The 17,446-nt window shown below is 39.0% G+C and overlaps 1 protein-coding gene across 3 annotated transcripts in view; it reads right to left on the bottom strand.

Moving 5' to 3' along the window:
* B3GLCT (beta 3-glucosyltransferase) overlaps positions 1 to 17,446 on the bottom strand; it is a 122,169-nt gene that overhangs the window by 26,152 nt on the left and 78,571 nt on the right. For all 3 annotated transcript variants that reach the window (XR_004443044.1, XM_033235881.1, XM_033235896.1), the window contains exons 11-12: positions 12,111 to 12,224; positions 10,047 to 10,146 (exon numbers count right to left, since the gene is read on the bottom strand). Coding sequence is in view for 2 of the 3 variants with exons in the window: in XM_033235881.1 (XP_033091772.1) it covers positions 10,047 to 10,146; positions 12,111 to 12,224 (214 nt within the window). In the remaining variant the exon portion in view is untranslated. The remainder of the gene's footprint in view (positions 1 to 10,046; positions 10,147 to 12,110; positions 12,225 to 17,446) is intronic.

Genomic DNA, 17,446 nt, shown 5'->3' on the forward strand with positions numbered 1-17,446 from the left:
TCAGTGGAACATGCAAATACTCTTGAGTACCATTAAAAAAACAACTAAACAGAAGATATTGCATGGATTTGTGTGGCCAATCGTCATTTCTTCAGACCAAGGAACACACTGTACAGCCTACAATGTCCAACAATGGGCACAGAGATAGTCTCCTTAGAGTCATAGTTTGATAGATGAGTAGAACAGGTATTTAAAACACTGGAAACATAAAAGGCTGGCTTACATGCCTTCAAGAGTGTGTGCTCATAACATGAGTGGGACTAAAGGAGTCTGCCCACGAGATGTTCCTGTTTTTCTAAAGCTGATCTGGAGAAGAAGGGATGAAGAGGATGCTGGGATGACTATGCAAATCTTGCCAAGCCAGGAGCACACTGGAATAACGACCATTTTTTCTTTATTCCCCAAATCAACTCACTAAAACCTTTTCTTTCCCTCCTACCTGATGTAGTGGTCCTAGGACCAGGCCTGCAACTGCCAGTGCTGGAAGCAGGGCTGATTTCTAAGCAAAAAACCATAACTATGTTTTTAAACCTTATGTCAAAATTCCTTAGGGCCTGATGTGACTGGGTTGCTCCTTCACCCCATTTAGCAAAACTGGGGCTAAAAGTGAATGCAACTATATTGCCTGGTGGTAAAAATAACCCACTAGCTGTGCACCTACGTAACTTTACCCTATCTGCATGGGAATGGACTGAGGAGGAGGTACCTGCCAGACAAGCACTGCTGACTGCAATCTAAACCGGAACGGCCGTAATTCTGATGTCTCTTCCAAAGGTGAAAACATTTGGGTATTAACGGAGAGAAAGAGAAATAGTAGTTGAGGGTAAAGGAATGAATAATGGATTATAAACGGAGGGAAATCCATTAATTACATTAACACCTTGAAAGACACTCAGAGAAACAGATGACATTGTCTCTCACCTCAATTATAACAGATACCTAAAAAGGGAAAGCTATTTGTTTGCCAAGACTGCTCCAGCTTTGGAACCTCACAAGATTGAAGGGAAGCCTGCAAACCTGAGTGGACTCACCCTGGGACATAGTAATACCATATAATGGACTAGACTAGTTATTAACGATGCAATGAGACTCTAATGTGGCAGTATCTTTTGAGTTATATGTTCTTTTCATGTAAGGTATCTGAAGACCAAGGGCAGACTGTGATATTAAGAAATACATATTTGGCTTTAATCACCCATTTGCTGACATACCAATCCTAAAATCTTTGGAACATCCAAATTGCTACCTTTTTGTAGGCTAATGTTCACCGACAGCTTCAAGATGGGACTGGTCACTAGAAAGACAAAGGCATGATTAGAGAGTTGGGACTTTCGGTCCCACCCTCCAGTCTCCTGGGAGGGGAAAGCAGCTGAAAGTCAAGTTGATCATCAATGGCCAATGGTTTAATCAATTGTGGCTACATAATGAAGCCTTCATAAAGCTCAAGAGAGCAGGCTTCAGAGAGCTTTAGGATGTCTGAACATGTAGAGGTTCCTGGAGGGCATGGAAGCTCTGCACCCCTTCTCTCATACCTCACACCCTACATATCTCTTCATCTGTATCTTTGTAATATCCTTTATAAGAAACTGGTAAATGTGAGAAAGAACCCGACATGAAGCTCATCAGTCAGAAGCTCTGGAGGCCTGGACTTCATGACGGGTGTCTGGTGTACGGGGTAGTAGGGCAGTCTTGGGGACTGAACCCTCAAACTGTGGGAACTGGCACTATCTCCAGGTAGACAGTGTTAAAACTGAATTAGGGGACACCCATTTGGTGTCCACTGCAGAACGGACTGATTGTTTGGTGGGGAGGAGAAATCTCCCTGCTCCACACGTTTAGTCCCAGAAGTTGTCTTCTGTGTTGATGATTATTGCAGTGTGAGAACAGAGGGGAACATAGGTCCGTTTTCTCCTCATCAACTCATCATTACGGAAATGCAAATCAAAACTCACACCCACTAGAATGGTGACTATCAAAAACAAAAACACCCAGAAAATAATGGGGTTGATAAGGATGTGGAGAAAGTGGAAACCTTGTGCACTTCCGGTAGGAACGTAAAATGGAACAACCTCTATGGGAAAACAGTGTGACGGTTCCATTACAAATAAAATTACCACATAATTTCTGGGTGCATACCCACAACCCCATGTTGAGGGAGTGTCCATCAACAGATGAATGGATAAGCAAAATATGGTCTATCCATACTCTATCCATGGAATGTTATTCAGTCTTAAATAGGAAGGAAATTCTGCAATATGCTACAACATGGATAAATTTCGTGGACATTATGCTAAGTAAAATAAGCAAGTCAAAAAAAAAAAAAGTACTGTATGATTCCATTTATATGAGGTACTGAGAGTAGTGAAAATCATAGAGGTACAACATTCTGAATGTATTTAATACTACGAAACCGTACACTTAAAAACGGTTCTGATGGTAAATTTGATGTTGTGTGTACTTTACCACAATAAAAAAAAGAAAAAGAAACATACTGTGGATGAACCAGATGGTGATGAAAAAAAAAATGTTACATAATTTTACAGTGTTTCCCCATCATCGCTATTGAAAAACAGACCCTTCTTCTTCTTAGTATTTGATAATCTACACTAAGAGAAGACTAGTAGCTGTTATGGAATGAATGTTTGTGTTCCCCCCAAATTTTATCATATGTTGAAATCTAATTCCCAATATGAAGGTATTTAGAGGTGGGACCTTTGGTGGGGGTGAAGAGATTATGAGGGTGGAGACCTCACAAATGGGATTCATGCCCTTCTAAGAGGCCACAGAGCTAGCTTGCTCTCTTTCCATCATCTGAGGATACAAGAAGTCAGCATGCTGCAACCGAAAAGAGAGCCCTCACCAGAGCCCAACCATGCTGGCACCCTGATCTCAGGCTTCTAGCCTCGAGAACTATGAGAAATAATTATCAAAACAAAACAGGAGATGGTTGGCAAGATGGCTGAACAGGAACAGCTCTGGTCTGCAGCTCCCAGTGAGATCAATGCAGAAGACAGGTGATTTCTGTATTTCCAACTGAGGTACCTGGCGCATCTCATTGGGACTGGTTGGACAGTGGGTGCAGTCCACAGATGGCAAACAGAAACGGGGTGCATCATCTTACGTGGGAAGCGCAAGGGGTTGGGGAACTCCCTCACCTAGCCAAGGGAAGCCGAGAGGGACTGTGCTATGAGGAATGATGCATTCTGGCCCAGATCCTACGCTTTCCCCACGGTCTTCACAACCCGCAGACCAGGATATTCCCTCAGGTACCTATACCAACCAGGTCCCTGTGTTTCACACACAAAACTGGGCAGCCATTTGGGCAGACACCGACATAGCTGCAGGATTTTTTTTTTATACCCCGGTGGTGCCTGGAATACCAGGGAGACAGAACTGTTCACTCCCCTGGAAAGGGGGCTGAAGCCAGGGAGCCAAGTAGTCTAGCTCAGCGAATCCCACCCCCACAGAACCCAGCAAGCTAAAATCCACTGGCTGGAAATTCTCGCTGCCAGCACAGCAGTCTGAAGTCCACCTGGGATGCTTGAGCTTGGTGGGGGGAGGGACATCTGCCATTACTGAGGCTTGAGTAGGTGGTTTTCCCCTCAGAGTGTAAACAAAGCTGCCTAGAACTTCGAACTGGGTGGAGGCCACCACAGCTAAGCAAAGCTGCTGTAGACAGACTGCCTCTCTAGATTCCTCCTCTCTGGGCAGGGCATCTCTGAATGAAAGGCGGAGGCCCAGTCAGGGGCTTATAGATAAAACTCCCATCTCCCTGGGACAGAGCACCTGCGGGAAGGGGTGGCTATGGGTACAGCTTCAGCAGACTTAAACGTTCACGACTGCTGGCTCTGAAGAGAGCAGTGGATCTCCAAGCACAGCACTGGAGCTCTCCTAAGGGACAGACTGCCTCTTCAAGGGGGTCCCTGAACCCTGTGCCTCCTGACTGGGAGACACCTCCCAGCAGGGGCTGGCAGACACCTCATACAGGAGAGCCCCAGCTGGCATCTGGTGGGTGCCCATCTGGGACAATGCTTCCAAAGGAAGGAAAAGGCAGCAATCTTTGCTGTTCTGCAGCCTCCACTGGTGATATCCAGGCAGATGAGGTCTGGAGTGAACCTCCAGCAAACTCAAGCAGGCCTGCAGTAGAGGGGCCTGACTGTTAGAAGGAAAACTAACCAACAGAAAGGAATAGCACCAACATCAAAAAAAAAGGACATCCACACAAAAACCCCATCTGAAGGTCACCACCATCAAAGAGCAAAGGTGGATAAATCCACGAAGATGAGGAAAAACCAGCGCCAAAAGGCTGAAAATTCCAAAAACAACCAGAACGCCTCCTCTCCTCCCAAGGATAACAACTCCTCGCCAGCAAGGGAACAAAACTGGACAGAGAATGAGTTTGACGAATTGACAGAAGTAGACTTCAGAAGGTGAGTAATAACAAACTCCTCCAAGCTAAAGGAGCATGTTCTAATCCAATGCAAGGAAGCTAAGAACCTTAAAAAAACAGAGGAACTGCTAACTAGAATAACCAGTTTAGAGAGGAACATAAATAATCTGATGGAGCTGAAAAACACAGCATGAGAACTTTGTGAAGCATACACAAGTATCAATAGCCTAATCCATCAAATGGAAGAAAGGATAGCAGAGATTGAAGACCAACTTACTGAAATAAAGTGTGAAGATAAGATTAGAGAAAAAAGAATGAAAAACAAACAAAGCCTCTAAGAAATATGGGACTATGTGAAAAAAACAAATCTATGTTTGATTGTTGTACCTGAAACTGATGGGGAGAATGGAACCAAGTTGGAAAACACTCTTCAGGATATTATCCAGGAGAACTTCTCCAACCTAGCAAGACAAGCTAACATTCAAATTCAGAAAATACAGAGAACACCACAAAGATACTCACCAGGAAGAGCAACCCTAAGACACATAATCGTCAGATTCACCAAGGTTGAAATGAAGGAAAAAATTTAAAGGCAGCCAGAAAGAAAGGCTGGGTCACCCACAAAGGGAAGCCCATCAGACTAACAGCGGATCTCTCAGCAGAAACCCTACAAGCCACAAGAAGAGAGTGGGTGTCAATATTCAACATTCTTAAAAGAATTTTCAACCCAGAATTTCATATCCAGCCAAACTAAACTTCATAAGCGAAAGAGAAATAATATCCTTCACAAACAAGCAAATGGTGAGAGATTCTGCCACCACCGGGCCTTCCTCACAAGAGCTCCTGAAGGAAGCACTACACATGGAAAGGAAAAAGCGGTACCAGCCACTGCAAAAACATACCAAATTGTAAAGACCTTCTACACTATGAAGAAACTACATCAACTAACTGGCAAAATAACCAGCTAGCATCATAATGACAGGATCAAATTCACACATAACAATATTAACCTTAAATGAAAATGGGCTAAATGCTCCATTTAAAAGACAGACTGGCAAACTGTACAAAGAGTCAAGACCCATCGGTGTGCTGTATTCAGGAGACCCATCTCATGTGCAAAGACACACATAGGCTCAAAATAAAGGAATGGAGGAAGATTTGCCAAGAAAATGGAAAGGAAAAAAAAAAAAAGCAGGGGTTGCAATCCTAGTCTCTGTTGGGAAAACTGGCTAGCCATATGCAGAAAACCTTCTTTACACCTTATACAAAAATTAACTACAGATGGATTAAAGAGTTAAATTAAAGATCTAAAACCATAAAAACCCTAGAAGAAAACCTAGGCAATACCATTCAGGACATAGGCATAGGCAAAGACTTCATGACTAAAACATCAAAAGCAATGGCAACAAAAGCCAAAATTGACAAATAGGATCTGACTAAAGAGCTTCTGCACAGCAAAAGAAACTATCATCAGAGTGAACAGGCAACCTACAGAATGGCAGAAAATTTTTGCAATCTATCCATCTGACAAAGAGCTAATATCCAGAATCCACAAAGAACTTAAATTTACAAGAAAAATACAAACAACCCCATTGAAAAGTGGACAAAGGATATGAACAGACACTTCTCAAAAGAAGACATTTATGTGGCCAGCAAACATATGAAAAAAAGCCATCACTGTCATTAGAGAAATGCAAATCAAGACCGCAATGAGATATAATCTTACAGCAGTTAGAATGGCAAGCATTAAAAGTGAGGAAACAACAGATGCTGGAGAAGATGTAGAAAAATAGGAACGTTTTTATGCTGCTGTTGGGGGTGTAAATTCAACCATTGTGGAAGACAGTGTGGCGATTCCTCAAGGATCTAGAACTAGAAATACCATTTGACCCAGCAATCCCATTATTTGGTATATACCCAAAGGATTGTAAGTCATTCCACTATAAAGACACATGCACACTTAGGTTTATTACAGCTCTATACACAATAGCAAAGACTTGGAACCAATCCAAATGCCCATAAATGACAGACTGGATAAACAAAATGTGGCACATATACACCATGGAATACTATGCAGCAATAAAAAAGGATGATTTCATGTTTTGTAGGGACATGGATGAATCTGGAAACGATCATTCTCAGCAAACTAACACAGGAACAGAAAACCAAACACTGCATGTTCTCAGTCATATGTGGGAGTTGAACAATGAGAACACCTGGACACAGGGAGGGGAACATCACATACCGCGGCCTGTTGGAGGTTAGGAGAGGGGTAGCATTAGGAGAAATACCTAGTGTAGATGACGGGTTGATGAGTGCAGCAAACCATCATGGCACGTGTATACCTATTTAACAAACATGCACATTCTGCACATGTACCCCAGAACTTAAAGTATAATTTAAAAAAAATACTACCAGTGTTATTGGAAAATGCCAGATAAAATAATTTTAAAAATCCATTCTGGCAATCTGTATCTTTTAAGTGAAGCATTTAATCCAGTTATATCCAAGGTTAATCTTGATACGTGAGGCTTTGTCCCTGTCATACTGTTTACTGTCTTCTAGTTGTTTTATAAATTCATTCTTTTTCTCTCTGTTGTGGTTTGATGAAATTTTGTGAGATTTCCATTTGATTCCATTCTCTGTTTTATAAGACCTGTGAGTTTTATATTTTCATGTGTTTGGGTAATAGTATCAACCTGTTGTTTCCATGTTCAAGACCCCTTTGAGCACTTCCTGTAGGGTCAGTCTAGTGGTGACAAATTCCCTCAGCATTTTCTTGTCTGGGAAAGATTATTTCTCCTTTATCTATAAGGCTTATTCCGGCAGGATATACAATTCTTGGCTCACAGCTTTTTTTTTCTTTCTTTCTTTTTAGCACGATGGCTAAAGTGTCATCTCATTCTCTTTGGCCTAGAAGGTTTCTGCTGAAAAGTCCACTATTAGTCCTTTATACGTGACTTGATGCTTTTGCTCTTGCTAATTTTAAAGATTCTTTCTTTCACTTGAATTTAAACATTCTGAATATAATATGCCATGTGAAGTCCTAATATGTCACGTAAAGTCCTTTTTTCAATGTATTTACCTGAAGATCACTGGATCTCCTGTATCTAAATATCTAACTCTTTTGCTAGATTTGGGACATTTTCATCAATTATTTCCTTCAGTAGGATTTCTAAACTTTTTGATCTCTCTTTCCCCTCAAAAATATTGATAATTCATAAGTTTGGTCATTTTGTGTAGTCCCAGACATCTTGAGGGCTGTTTTCATTCATTTTTTCCTTATTTTTGTCTGGCTGGATTATTTCAAAAGATCTGTCATCAAGTTTTGAAATTCCTCCTTCTGCTTGGTCTACTCTATTACTGAAGCTTTCAAATGTATTTTGTATTTTCTTCAATGAATTTTCAGTTCCAGAATCTGTTTGGTTTTTTAAAGATATCTGTCTCCTTGGTATATCTCTCATTCATATCTTGAATTCATTTTCTTATTTTTGTACTGGTTCTCACATTTCTCTTGTACCTCAATGAGGTTCTTTAAAATCAGTATTTTGAATTCTTTATCTGTTATTTCAAGGAATTCTTACTGATTGGGATCTGTTCCTAGTAAACTGTTGTGGCCCTTTACTGGTATCATATTTTCCTGCTTTTTCATGTTTCCTGTTTCCTTCCATTGATATCTGCATATCTGGTACTGTTTTTCCAATTTTTAAAAATTGCTTTTGTAGGGGAGAATATTTTTCCTGAAGATGTATATATGTTGTTGGTTAAGTAAGACACTTTGGCTTTCATTTTTAGTGCTGTTGTAGCATGGTCTTTGTGTGACTTTTTCAATAGTACACAAGGTTCATGGTATGTGTAATTTCCTTAGTGGCTTAGGGTATGGTTATTAGCCAAAGCTGTGAAATTTTGCTGGGGACTTGGATGCCAACTGAGTCAGTCTTTGGGCCCCAGTGGTGGCAGCAGAAGGGTGAATACACGTGTTTTTAGGCCCTAGAGCAGCTTATGCTGGCTGCAGTGTTACAGAGTTCTGTATGGTTGATTCTTGGGCCTGCAGGTGAATTGTTTGCTTAGAAGCTAGTAATGAGAACAGTGGGCTAGATGGGTAGACAAGTTGTCAGCCCCCTGAGTAGCTGGTATGATATGAATAATGGCAGCAGTGGTGGTGGAGCAACCCACTGAGACCCAAGAGGTCCATGTTGGTGGTGCAGGTAGCTGCAATGGGTTGAGCATGCTAGTCCTCAATTCCACAGGTGCCCGGAGCAGGGCAGTGGGTACTGCCGTAAGTGTCCATTATGGCATTCCTGGAGGTGGCTGTTCTCTGCTTTTGTGCTCATGGTGTGCCTGGGATTCACTAAGACTCTTGGATCTGTGGGTTTACAAGTTTCATTAAATTTGAAAAATATTTCTTTAAATACTTATGTGCCCCTACTCTTTGGAGATTTCAACTGTATATATTCAAGGCCACCTGAAATTGTCCCACAGCTCAGTGATGGTGTTAATTTTCTAAAATTATTTTTTATCTTGGTGTTTCACTTTGGATAGTTATTATTGCAATGTCTTCAAGTTCACTGATACTTTCTTCTTAAATGTCTAATTTGCTATGAAACCCATCCAGTGGGTTTTTCACCTCAATCAAGAATGTAGTTTTCATCTCTAGAGGTATGATTTCAACTTATTTAAGACTAAGAGACATTCCATGTCTTTTTTGAACATATGGAACAAAGGTATAATAACTATTTAATAGTAACAGCTTAACAACTTCTAATTCTAACCTTGAATAAATTCTGCAACCATTTCAATAAGCTAATTTTTTTTCACTTCTGTATTTTCCTGCTGCTTTATATGCCTGGCAACTTTTGATTGGATGGTAGACGTTATGAATTTGACTTTATTAGATGTTGGTTATTTTTGTATTTCTGTAAGCCTTCCTGAGTTTTGTTCTCAGACACAGGAAACTTGGAAACAGTTTCATTTTCTTGTGTCTAGCTTTTCAAATATGTTAGGCAGGACTAGGAAAGTGCTTAGTCTAGGGTTAACTATCCCACCTATTGAGGTAAGACCCTTTTACATACTCTTTTCAATACCTTATGAATAGGGGTTTTCCAGCCCAGGCCTGTATGAGGGTCAGGCACCATTCCCTCTAATCTGGTTGGATCTTTCCCCAGCATCGGGTAGTTTCCTCACACATATGCACTGATCAATACTCTACTGAATACATAGGGGGCTCTTCACCTATCTCCAGTATTCCCTTTCTGTATAGCTCTCTCCTCTCTGGTACTCTGCCCTGCAAACTCGAATAGCCTTGGTCTCGTGAGACTCTTAGCTCCATCTTTTCCGCCCACAGAGTCTGCCGGGTTCCATCTGATGCTCCCTCCCTAAGCAGTAACTTGGAATTCTCTTAAGGCAGTCAGCTGTGGCAGTCACAGAACTCACCTCATTTGCTTCATGTTTCTTTTAGATCATTTTCCTTTGCACCTAATATTCAGTATCTTAAAAATCTTTGTTTTATATATTTTGTTCTTTTAGAGGGCTGGTTCAGATAAAAGGGTAAACCTTGTCCCCGTTAATTCCTCTTGCCCAGAAAAAGTACCATCTAGTTTTTGACTATGAATATATGTAGAATTTAAAGCCATTTAGGATGAGAATGACTCCTTACCTTATTAATGTATCATCATCCACAATGACTAACCATGCTGTTTTGTCATGGCTACGATTCAGAAATCTTTCCAATATGGCAAATGTCTTTCCACAATGACCTAGAAAAGGCAAGAAAAAACTTACAATGTATTATTTCCTATAAAATATATAGAATTCATTAATTTCTTTTCAGTTTTGAAGTGTTGTAAGAGCTTACACAACAACATGCAGCTTAAAAGTTCAAAATTTTTAAAAAGAGCCTTTCTAATTTTCATAGACACATTGAACCAGTAGGAACTTTACAGATAACAAAATTCAAGTGATTCATTTCACACACGAGGAAATGGAGACTTAGAGAGATTAGTGGAATTACACAGTCACACAGATAATTTGAGGTAGAGATAGAATTAGTATCTTCAGTCCCGGCAAGAAAGTTTTAAGACTCACAGCAATGAGCAATGGCATCCTTTCTTAGATACGCTTATTCTGAAGGAGCTGTTAGAACCCCAGGCACCACTGCCACAGGGAAGCAGCAGTGCAAAGGTGGACGCTTATACCTCTATTTGTTTTGTAAATATTTACTACCACTAAGTTTCTAATATGCCAGATACTGTGGCAGGTACTAAGATATGCACTGAAGATACAGTGCTGAGTAAGACAGAGTAACAGTCCTTCGGATACCAATAGATAAATTACAATGCTTTAATGGTAAATGCTGGGACCAAAATAAAACACTTCGGAAGAGTAGTCAAACTGATAAACAGGAATATGCCCCTCATTTTAATTATTTGGTGACACAGTGGAGAACAAATATTAACTTACATTAATGACTATCAAACCACTCAATTTGACCTTTATTTTCTTTACTCTTGATCTCTGTGTATTTTTAACCATTACAAGATGTATGTTTGAAAGCCATCTCAAATCCCTTTTAGAACAAATATAAATATAGACAATAAGGTCAGACTAGAAATGAAGAAATCAAACAAGGAAGGTATACATAAATACATGATTATTAAACCCAATCTAAAACAGTTTTTCCAAATCAAACAGCAACAGACAGACTCAGTAATACACTTAACCTTGTCAGAAGAACTGGTAACTACAGAAATGGCATATCTGAATCTACCCTGTACTATATTAATGAAATAATTATGAGTGACACTAACATAAAAAAGATAAATTGTATAGAACATAATCAGTTTGCTACTTTTTTTCTTTACTCATGGAAGGGTATGGGGAACAAAACTAAAGAAAAAAGGGTGGCAGGAATACTGGATAAAACTTAAGATGAATAAAGACTATCTGAAGATGAGGTGGCCAAATTTACACTTCCATTTTTGACACAATTTTAAAAAATTTTTTATAGATTTAAGAGGTACAAGTGCAGTTTTGTAACATGGGGCATATTGCACAGTGGTGAAGTCTGGGCTTTTGGTGAAGCCATCACCCGAAGAGTGTCTATCGTACCTAGTGGGTAATTTCTCATCCCTCACCCCTCTTCTACTCTCCCACACCTTTTGGAGTCTCCAGTGTCTACCATTCCACTCTGTACATCCTAAAAAAGTGTTTTTAATTAGAAAGCCTGCAATTTGAAGAGAAAAGCAGGTTTATTTCTAACAATTTACTAATTAAAATCTTAACATAAAGAATAGAGTTTATTCTACATACAACTAGTGTAGAATGTGATTAGGTGGTACTCACAGGTAATATAATATGTGAACTAGACTGTAATACTGACAAGGATAGAAGTTTTGTGTGGGAATATGACAAATCAATTTTAAACACCCCATCATGACCACAAAGAATTGTGAAGGTATGAGAAATCTATTGTTAAATTCTGTTGGAACTATCATGTGCTCAATTATAGGATACAGTCTACTAAACACCTGCAACACTTTGTACTACAAAGCCCTTAGTTTGAAAGAACCAATCTATATCCGTGAGGGAAGAAGGGAAAAAAACTAATATGAGGCAAAAATTATAGCACTTACAAAATATTTCATTTTTATCCTAACCTAATTTACTGTATTTACAGAATGGGGGTGTTTAATAAGGAGACTAGTAAGAATTATGGACTCACCTCTATCTGTATTAGGAATTCCCAAATCCACAGTAGGAATGGAATTTTCAGTATAGTCACTATAGTATTCAATGAGACTTGCCTGGCTCTCCCAAGTCTGCTTAACAATAGGTACTGAAAAAATTACAGAGATGACAATCACCAGCACAGTTACACAAGGAAGCTTAAAAACTCAAAATGGCAGTATAATCATCTACAAAGGAAGAGAAACATTACTTGTTGTTCTTCAGGCGTTCCAAGAGTTCCTTGCTTCCAATCCTGAGAAATGCCAACATTGTTGACTAAAACCCTCTTCTTGAAGCATTTTCAACATTCTCTAGAGTAAAGCATTTCTCATTCCTGGTGATGAATGCACTTACTTCCATATACTGACAAATTTTCTAGTTTGATTATGCTATTGTGTTTACATTGATGTTAACTAATTTTTCTTTTACCATGGAGCATGGTAAGAGAAAATCCATCCCTCTTACCATGGAGCATGGGAAGACCTTTGCAAATGATGCATGTCCCCACCCGAAGATTCTAAACAACTACCCAACCCTACAAAGGGCATGACCTTGCCAAATGAGAATCACTGCATATGATGACTGATATTACAATGTTGTACTTTTGAAAAATGTAGAAGTGATAACATTCAAAACTACTACAGGCTTTAAAATTCTATCATTAGCAGCTAAATGTTTTAACACAATAAACACAACAGAAAGCTGTCATGGCTTTCTGTATTTTTGCTTTGGATGCTCAAAGACAGCTCTGTCTGCATACCTGACACAGAGACTTACCACTGCTTGATATTAATTCACCTGACCAAGTAATTATTTTCTTCTATACTTAAAAAACAAATTGCTGCCTATGCATCTCTGAATTTTAAAAGTGGTTTCTTGTTTTTTCAATAGAAAAAAATAATTCAGATATTATACACTGTTAATTTAAGAATCAAAACTCTGATGAACCAAATCTTAACTTTTGAGAAGCTTTATCAGATCATGTATCTTTCCCCTGTTCCCAACTCAAATAGAAATAAATGCAAAAACTGATGTTTCAATGTAAAATTTAAGTGTTTAGCTAGTAAGTAAGCAAATTCTGAGTCCAGTTCAGACAGCCCTTAAATAGAAAATACAAAAGTGCATCCCATCATTTCATAATCTCTCATTCATTGGCTTTTTTTTTTTTTAAAAACTGAGTTCTGCACATCTACTAAATTATTACCAAATTACCAGTTAAGTATTATTTCCATATACTAAAATATAATTTTTCCACAACCATAAAAAAGCAGATAGTTCTAAAGGTTTCTACAAGTCAAAATGGTCAAAGATGTACTAAATAATAGATAGGGCTACTGGGGGACAAAAGAATGAAAAAAGAAATTTTAAAAAATTTTACTCTGTTCTACTTCCAAATTTCAGCACAACAAAAATGTTGACCTTGACACTGCTGTGGCAGTTTGCTTTGCATATAATAAGTAACAGAACTTACCCCAGAAAGGGCTCCCTGCAGCTTGCAGCCACTAAAAGTTCACACTGTTGGGTAAAATATCCTCCATTGCACAATGCTGGAAGAAGCTGTGAGGAAAGGTCAAGAACTTTCCTCAGTCCCCCAGCAAGGGCCCTGCAGGCTGTGTGAATTTTGCTTTCAATTTCCTTAGCCTTTAGGCCTTCAGTCCTTTTTTGCTCTAATAGGTTTATTAAACAGCACAGGTGTTTCTTCTCAATTAACAGATTTAAATAAAATTAAAATTAAAATCAAAATCAAGGGTGAATTAGCGCTTTTGCTTTCTCTTTTACTTTGAAACAGGTAAAATAGAAATTACACTAAAGGGCCGGGCGCGGTGGCTCAAGCCTGTAATCCTAGCACTTTGGGAAGCTGAGGCGGGTGGATCACGAGGTCAGGAGATCGAGACCATCCTGGCTAACACGGTGAAACCCCGTCTCTACTAAAAAATACAAAAAACTAGCTGGGCAAGGTGGCGGGCGCCTGTAGTCCCAGCTACTTGGTAGGCTGAGGCAGGATAATAGTGTAAACCCAGGAGGCAGAGCTTGCAGTGAGCTGAGATCCGGCCACTGCACTCCAGCCTGGGCAAAAGAGCGAGACTCTGTCTAAAAAAAAATTTTTTTTAATTAAAAAATAAAAAAGAAATTACACTAAAGATAAGAATTAATGCGTGTATGACTCATTTCCCAACATCTGGCAGAGTGCCTAGTATATAGTAGGTACTCAATAAATAGTTGAATGAGGACTGCATGTTGTAGGCATTTCAATAAAAGGCCTAGGATTATTTGTGGAGACTTGTTAAAGGAAGGTTTTATTCATAAAGGCAATTCAGCCTTTGATTAATCATTTTAAAACAAGCCAACCATTTAAATATACTAAGATATTATGATTCTGTAATATCTAAAGCATTCAACAGTTTGTACATCTCTCCCTTTGTCAATATAACCTCCATGTGTCTGTTGTATCTCTTAGCCGTAAAGGATTTAAAGTCTTCCAAAAAAAAACAGCTTAAGGCTTTATTTTCAACCACGGTTGATTCTAAATTAAACTTTTAAAATAATGGCCTATTTTATTAGCATCATTTAAATTCTAAAATGAATTCATTCTATTGCTTACAAAATATTTTATATTGTATTGAGGCACTGTATTCCTAAAGATATTAAACTTTGAGAAATACTTCAATAAGTCACCTGACACATTATCTCCTTTTCAATAAAGAAACATACTTCCTATCACATAATAATAATGAATGCCTCCTTCAAGAAAGTTTGTCACGAGATAACAAACTTGGAGCAAAGTAAAAAAATTTTACTATAAAAATGCCAGCTGCACAGATGGCATACATCTTTCTTAGAGCTTTCTAGACTCTAAGCAGAAGATGTGTCTCACTGTGAGGACAGCACATGCATTTTTACCCCCAGGGAAGTGACTTGTAAAACTGTCTCAGGTTATAAATGAAAACGAACTTGACACTTGAACATTTTATTAAAACTACCACACCATCGAATGTGAATAGTTTTTATTTTAAGGAATCCACTATTTTCAGCTTGCAGATGGCCCTTCTGTCTCAGTGTGCAAATCAGTGGCCACAAAATCAGACCCTGATTGCACTTCTCTTCTCAGGAGCAGATTAGGGACACACACACGAGTGTGTCCTAATTCCTCATTTTAAAGACTAAGGTGTACCTACGCCTGAAAAGTATCCCTCCTGGATGACCTAACACAACACTGTAGGACAATCTGGAACATCAGCTATTCAACAGCCAGGGAAAGGCAACACCTGACTCCTCTCCTCTCTTCAGTCATTGATCTAATCACCTCATTTGATTAGAGTCTGGCCTTCTATCTGCTGTATTTTAATTCAAGCCTCGCCTTTTAAGTAAGCAGATTGTACCACAGTACGTGTAAGCCTCTTTAGTCAAAGAGAACACCAGCCTCCTAACACCCCTTTCAATCAGTTTGTTCAGATTTGCCTCTAGACAAGACCACAGCAGTAAAGATAGCAGGTTTTTTTTTTTAAACTGAAAGGAATATAGTGCTAATTTTTAAGAGCTTAGGAAGCTATGGAAAGGAACTAAAGGCTGAGCAAACGGCAATTTAACCTCTTTAATTAGAGGCAGACTGCAGGAGAGCGTCCCACAACCCACCATTTGATGAACAAAACCAGTGGCTGCCACGGGGTACATGAGACATGGACGCAAACTGCATGGCAAAATGATGCAAAGAAAATTCTTAAGGTTTTCTGACAGCTCCGGTCCCACAGTGAGAAACACAGAACCCAAGAGGAAGCAATCAAGCTGAATATTAAAACATCAGAGATCATTTCCTTGCTTAAATATAATTTTACATGCTATGCCCAATTCATCACCTTATGTAACCGTTCCCAAGTTTCTTTAAAACCCTACTAAATGCTTGCCTTTCAGAGGGTTTGCTGTTTCAACTATGTCAATATGGATTACTTCCTTGAGTCAAAAGACAGAATATATTTTTGCTTGTGTTCTAAGAATGCTATGTTTTACTTAAGTCAAAATCCAGACAAAAACAATTACATAAACGTGTCATTGTTAAGCAAAGAAAGTACAATATTTAAAATATTTCTTTTCATTTTGAAACTTGGTTTTATTACCAATTCTTCCATGAGAGTATAAAAACTAAATGCAATCTATACTTTCCCTTGCTGTGACTAGGGCCTTGAACACAACATGTTCCGTCTCTCCTTCTCATCCCGGAAGGTGACCAACACTATAATGAACCAGGAGTGCCCACAATTAACAGTACAGTCCACTCTCAACTTGGCAAAGAAAAGTACAGTTTCTCTAGATTTTTTTTCCTTCATCATTTGGCCTTTATGACTCAAGTATTTCTACCATAGAGTGCACAGGGAAAGGAAAATGAAAAAAAAAACAAAAAATCCAACACCCCAGACCGTGTGTTCTGCTTGACTATAGCAGTGACATGCTTAGATAGCAGTAGCAGTCTTAAATTCTCAGCTCAATTTGTATTTTAGATCCTGTGTGGGTTTCAATTCCTTGCCATACCCATTGCTACTAAAAATGGAAAGCCTACTTTCACAGCTTCTGGCCAAGTCAAAACTGACCTTGAGCATAGCAGGACATCAATGTGAACATCAAAGACTATTTATCAAGTATTGAGTTTGTAATACATCCAAGGAGATTACAGTATAGCTGTGCTGTGGTAGAAAAAAAAATGTGGGATTTAGGAGCCAGAAAACCCAAGTCCTTGGCTCTGCTACTCAATAGGATACAAGAAACTGGGCCAGTTGTGTATCATTCCATGCTCAGCTTTTTCTACAACAAGTGAATAACAATAATTATCATATCACAAGGAAGTGTCAACATGAAATTAGATGATAGAACGTATGTGAAAAACACACCAGAAAATGTAAAAAATATTAGCAGTTAGAAGCAGTATTGATCCTAGTGGATAACTCTTTGGGCCAACTGGTGGCTGGACTAGGCTTCTAAAATGAGGGGCAGAGCCCAGTGGCCTGGCAGGCTACATGAAGTTATGCAAAATGGACTTCAAAGTCACTGAAATCCTGTTGCCTTAGACTATCTTTTCAAACAAACACATCCAAGTTGCAAAACAGTTTACCGCAGAAACCCAAATATGAAAACGTCATGCTACATTTTAGGCCTCATGCTTCGGTGATACCAGATGCAAATTAACAGCAGTAAACCAATGCATCTGGCTTTGGCAGGTTTGTTTCTAATGCTCCTAGTAGGCTTTTAAGATTTTGTAATTGTTAAAGACTTTTGAGTCAAAATTCAAATAAGAAAGGATTTCATAAATATCTAAAAAGAGTATCTCAAACTTATACAACA

The sequence above is a fragment of the Trachypithecus francoisi genome, unplaced genomic scaffold (assembly GCF_009764315.1).
Source record: "Trachypithecus francoisi isolate TF-2019V2 unplaced genomic scaffold, Tfra_2.0 Contig01461, whole genome shotgun sequence".
Lineage (NCBI taxonomy): Eukaryota > Metazoa > Chordata > Mammalia > Primates > Cercopithecidae > Trachypithecus > Trachypithecus francoisi.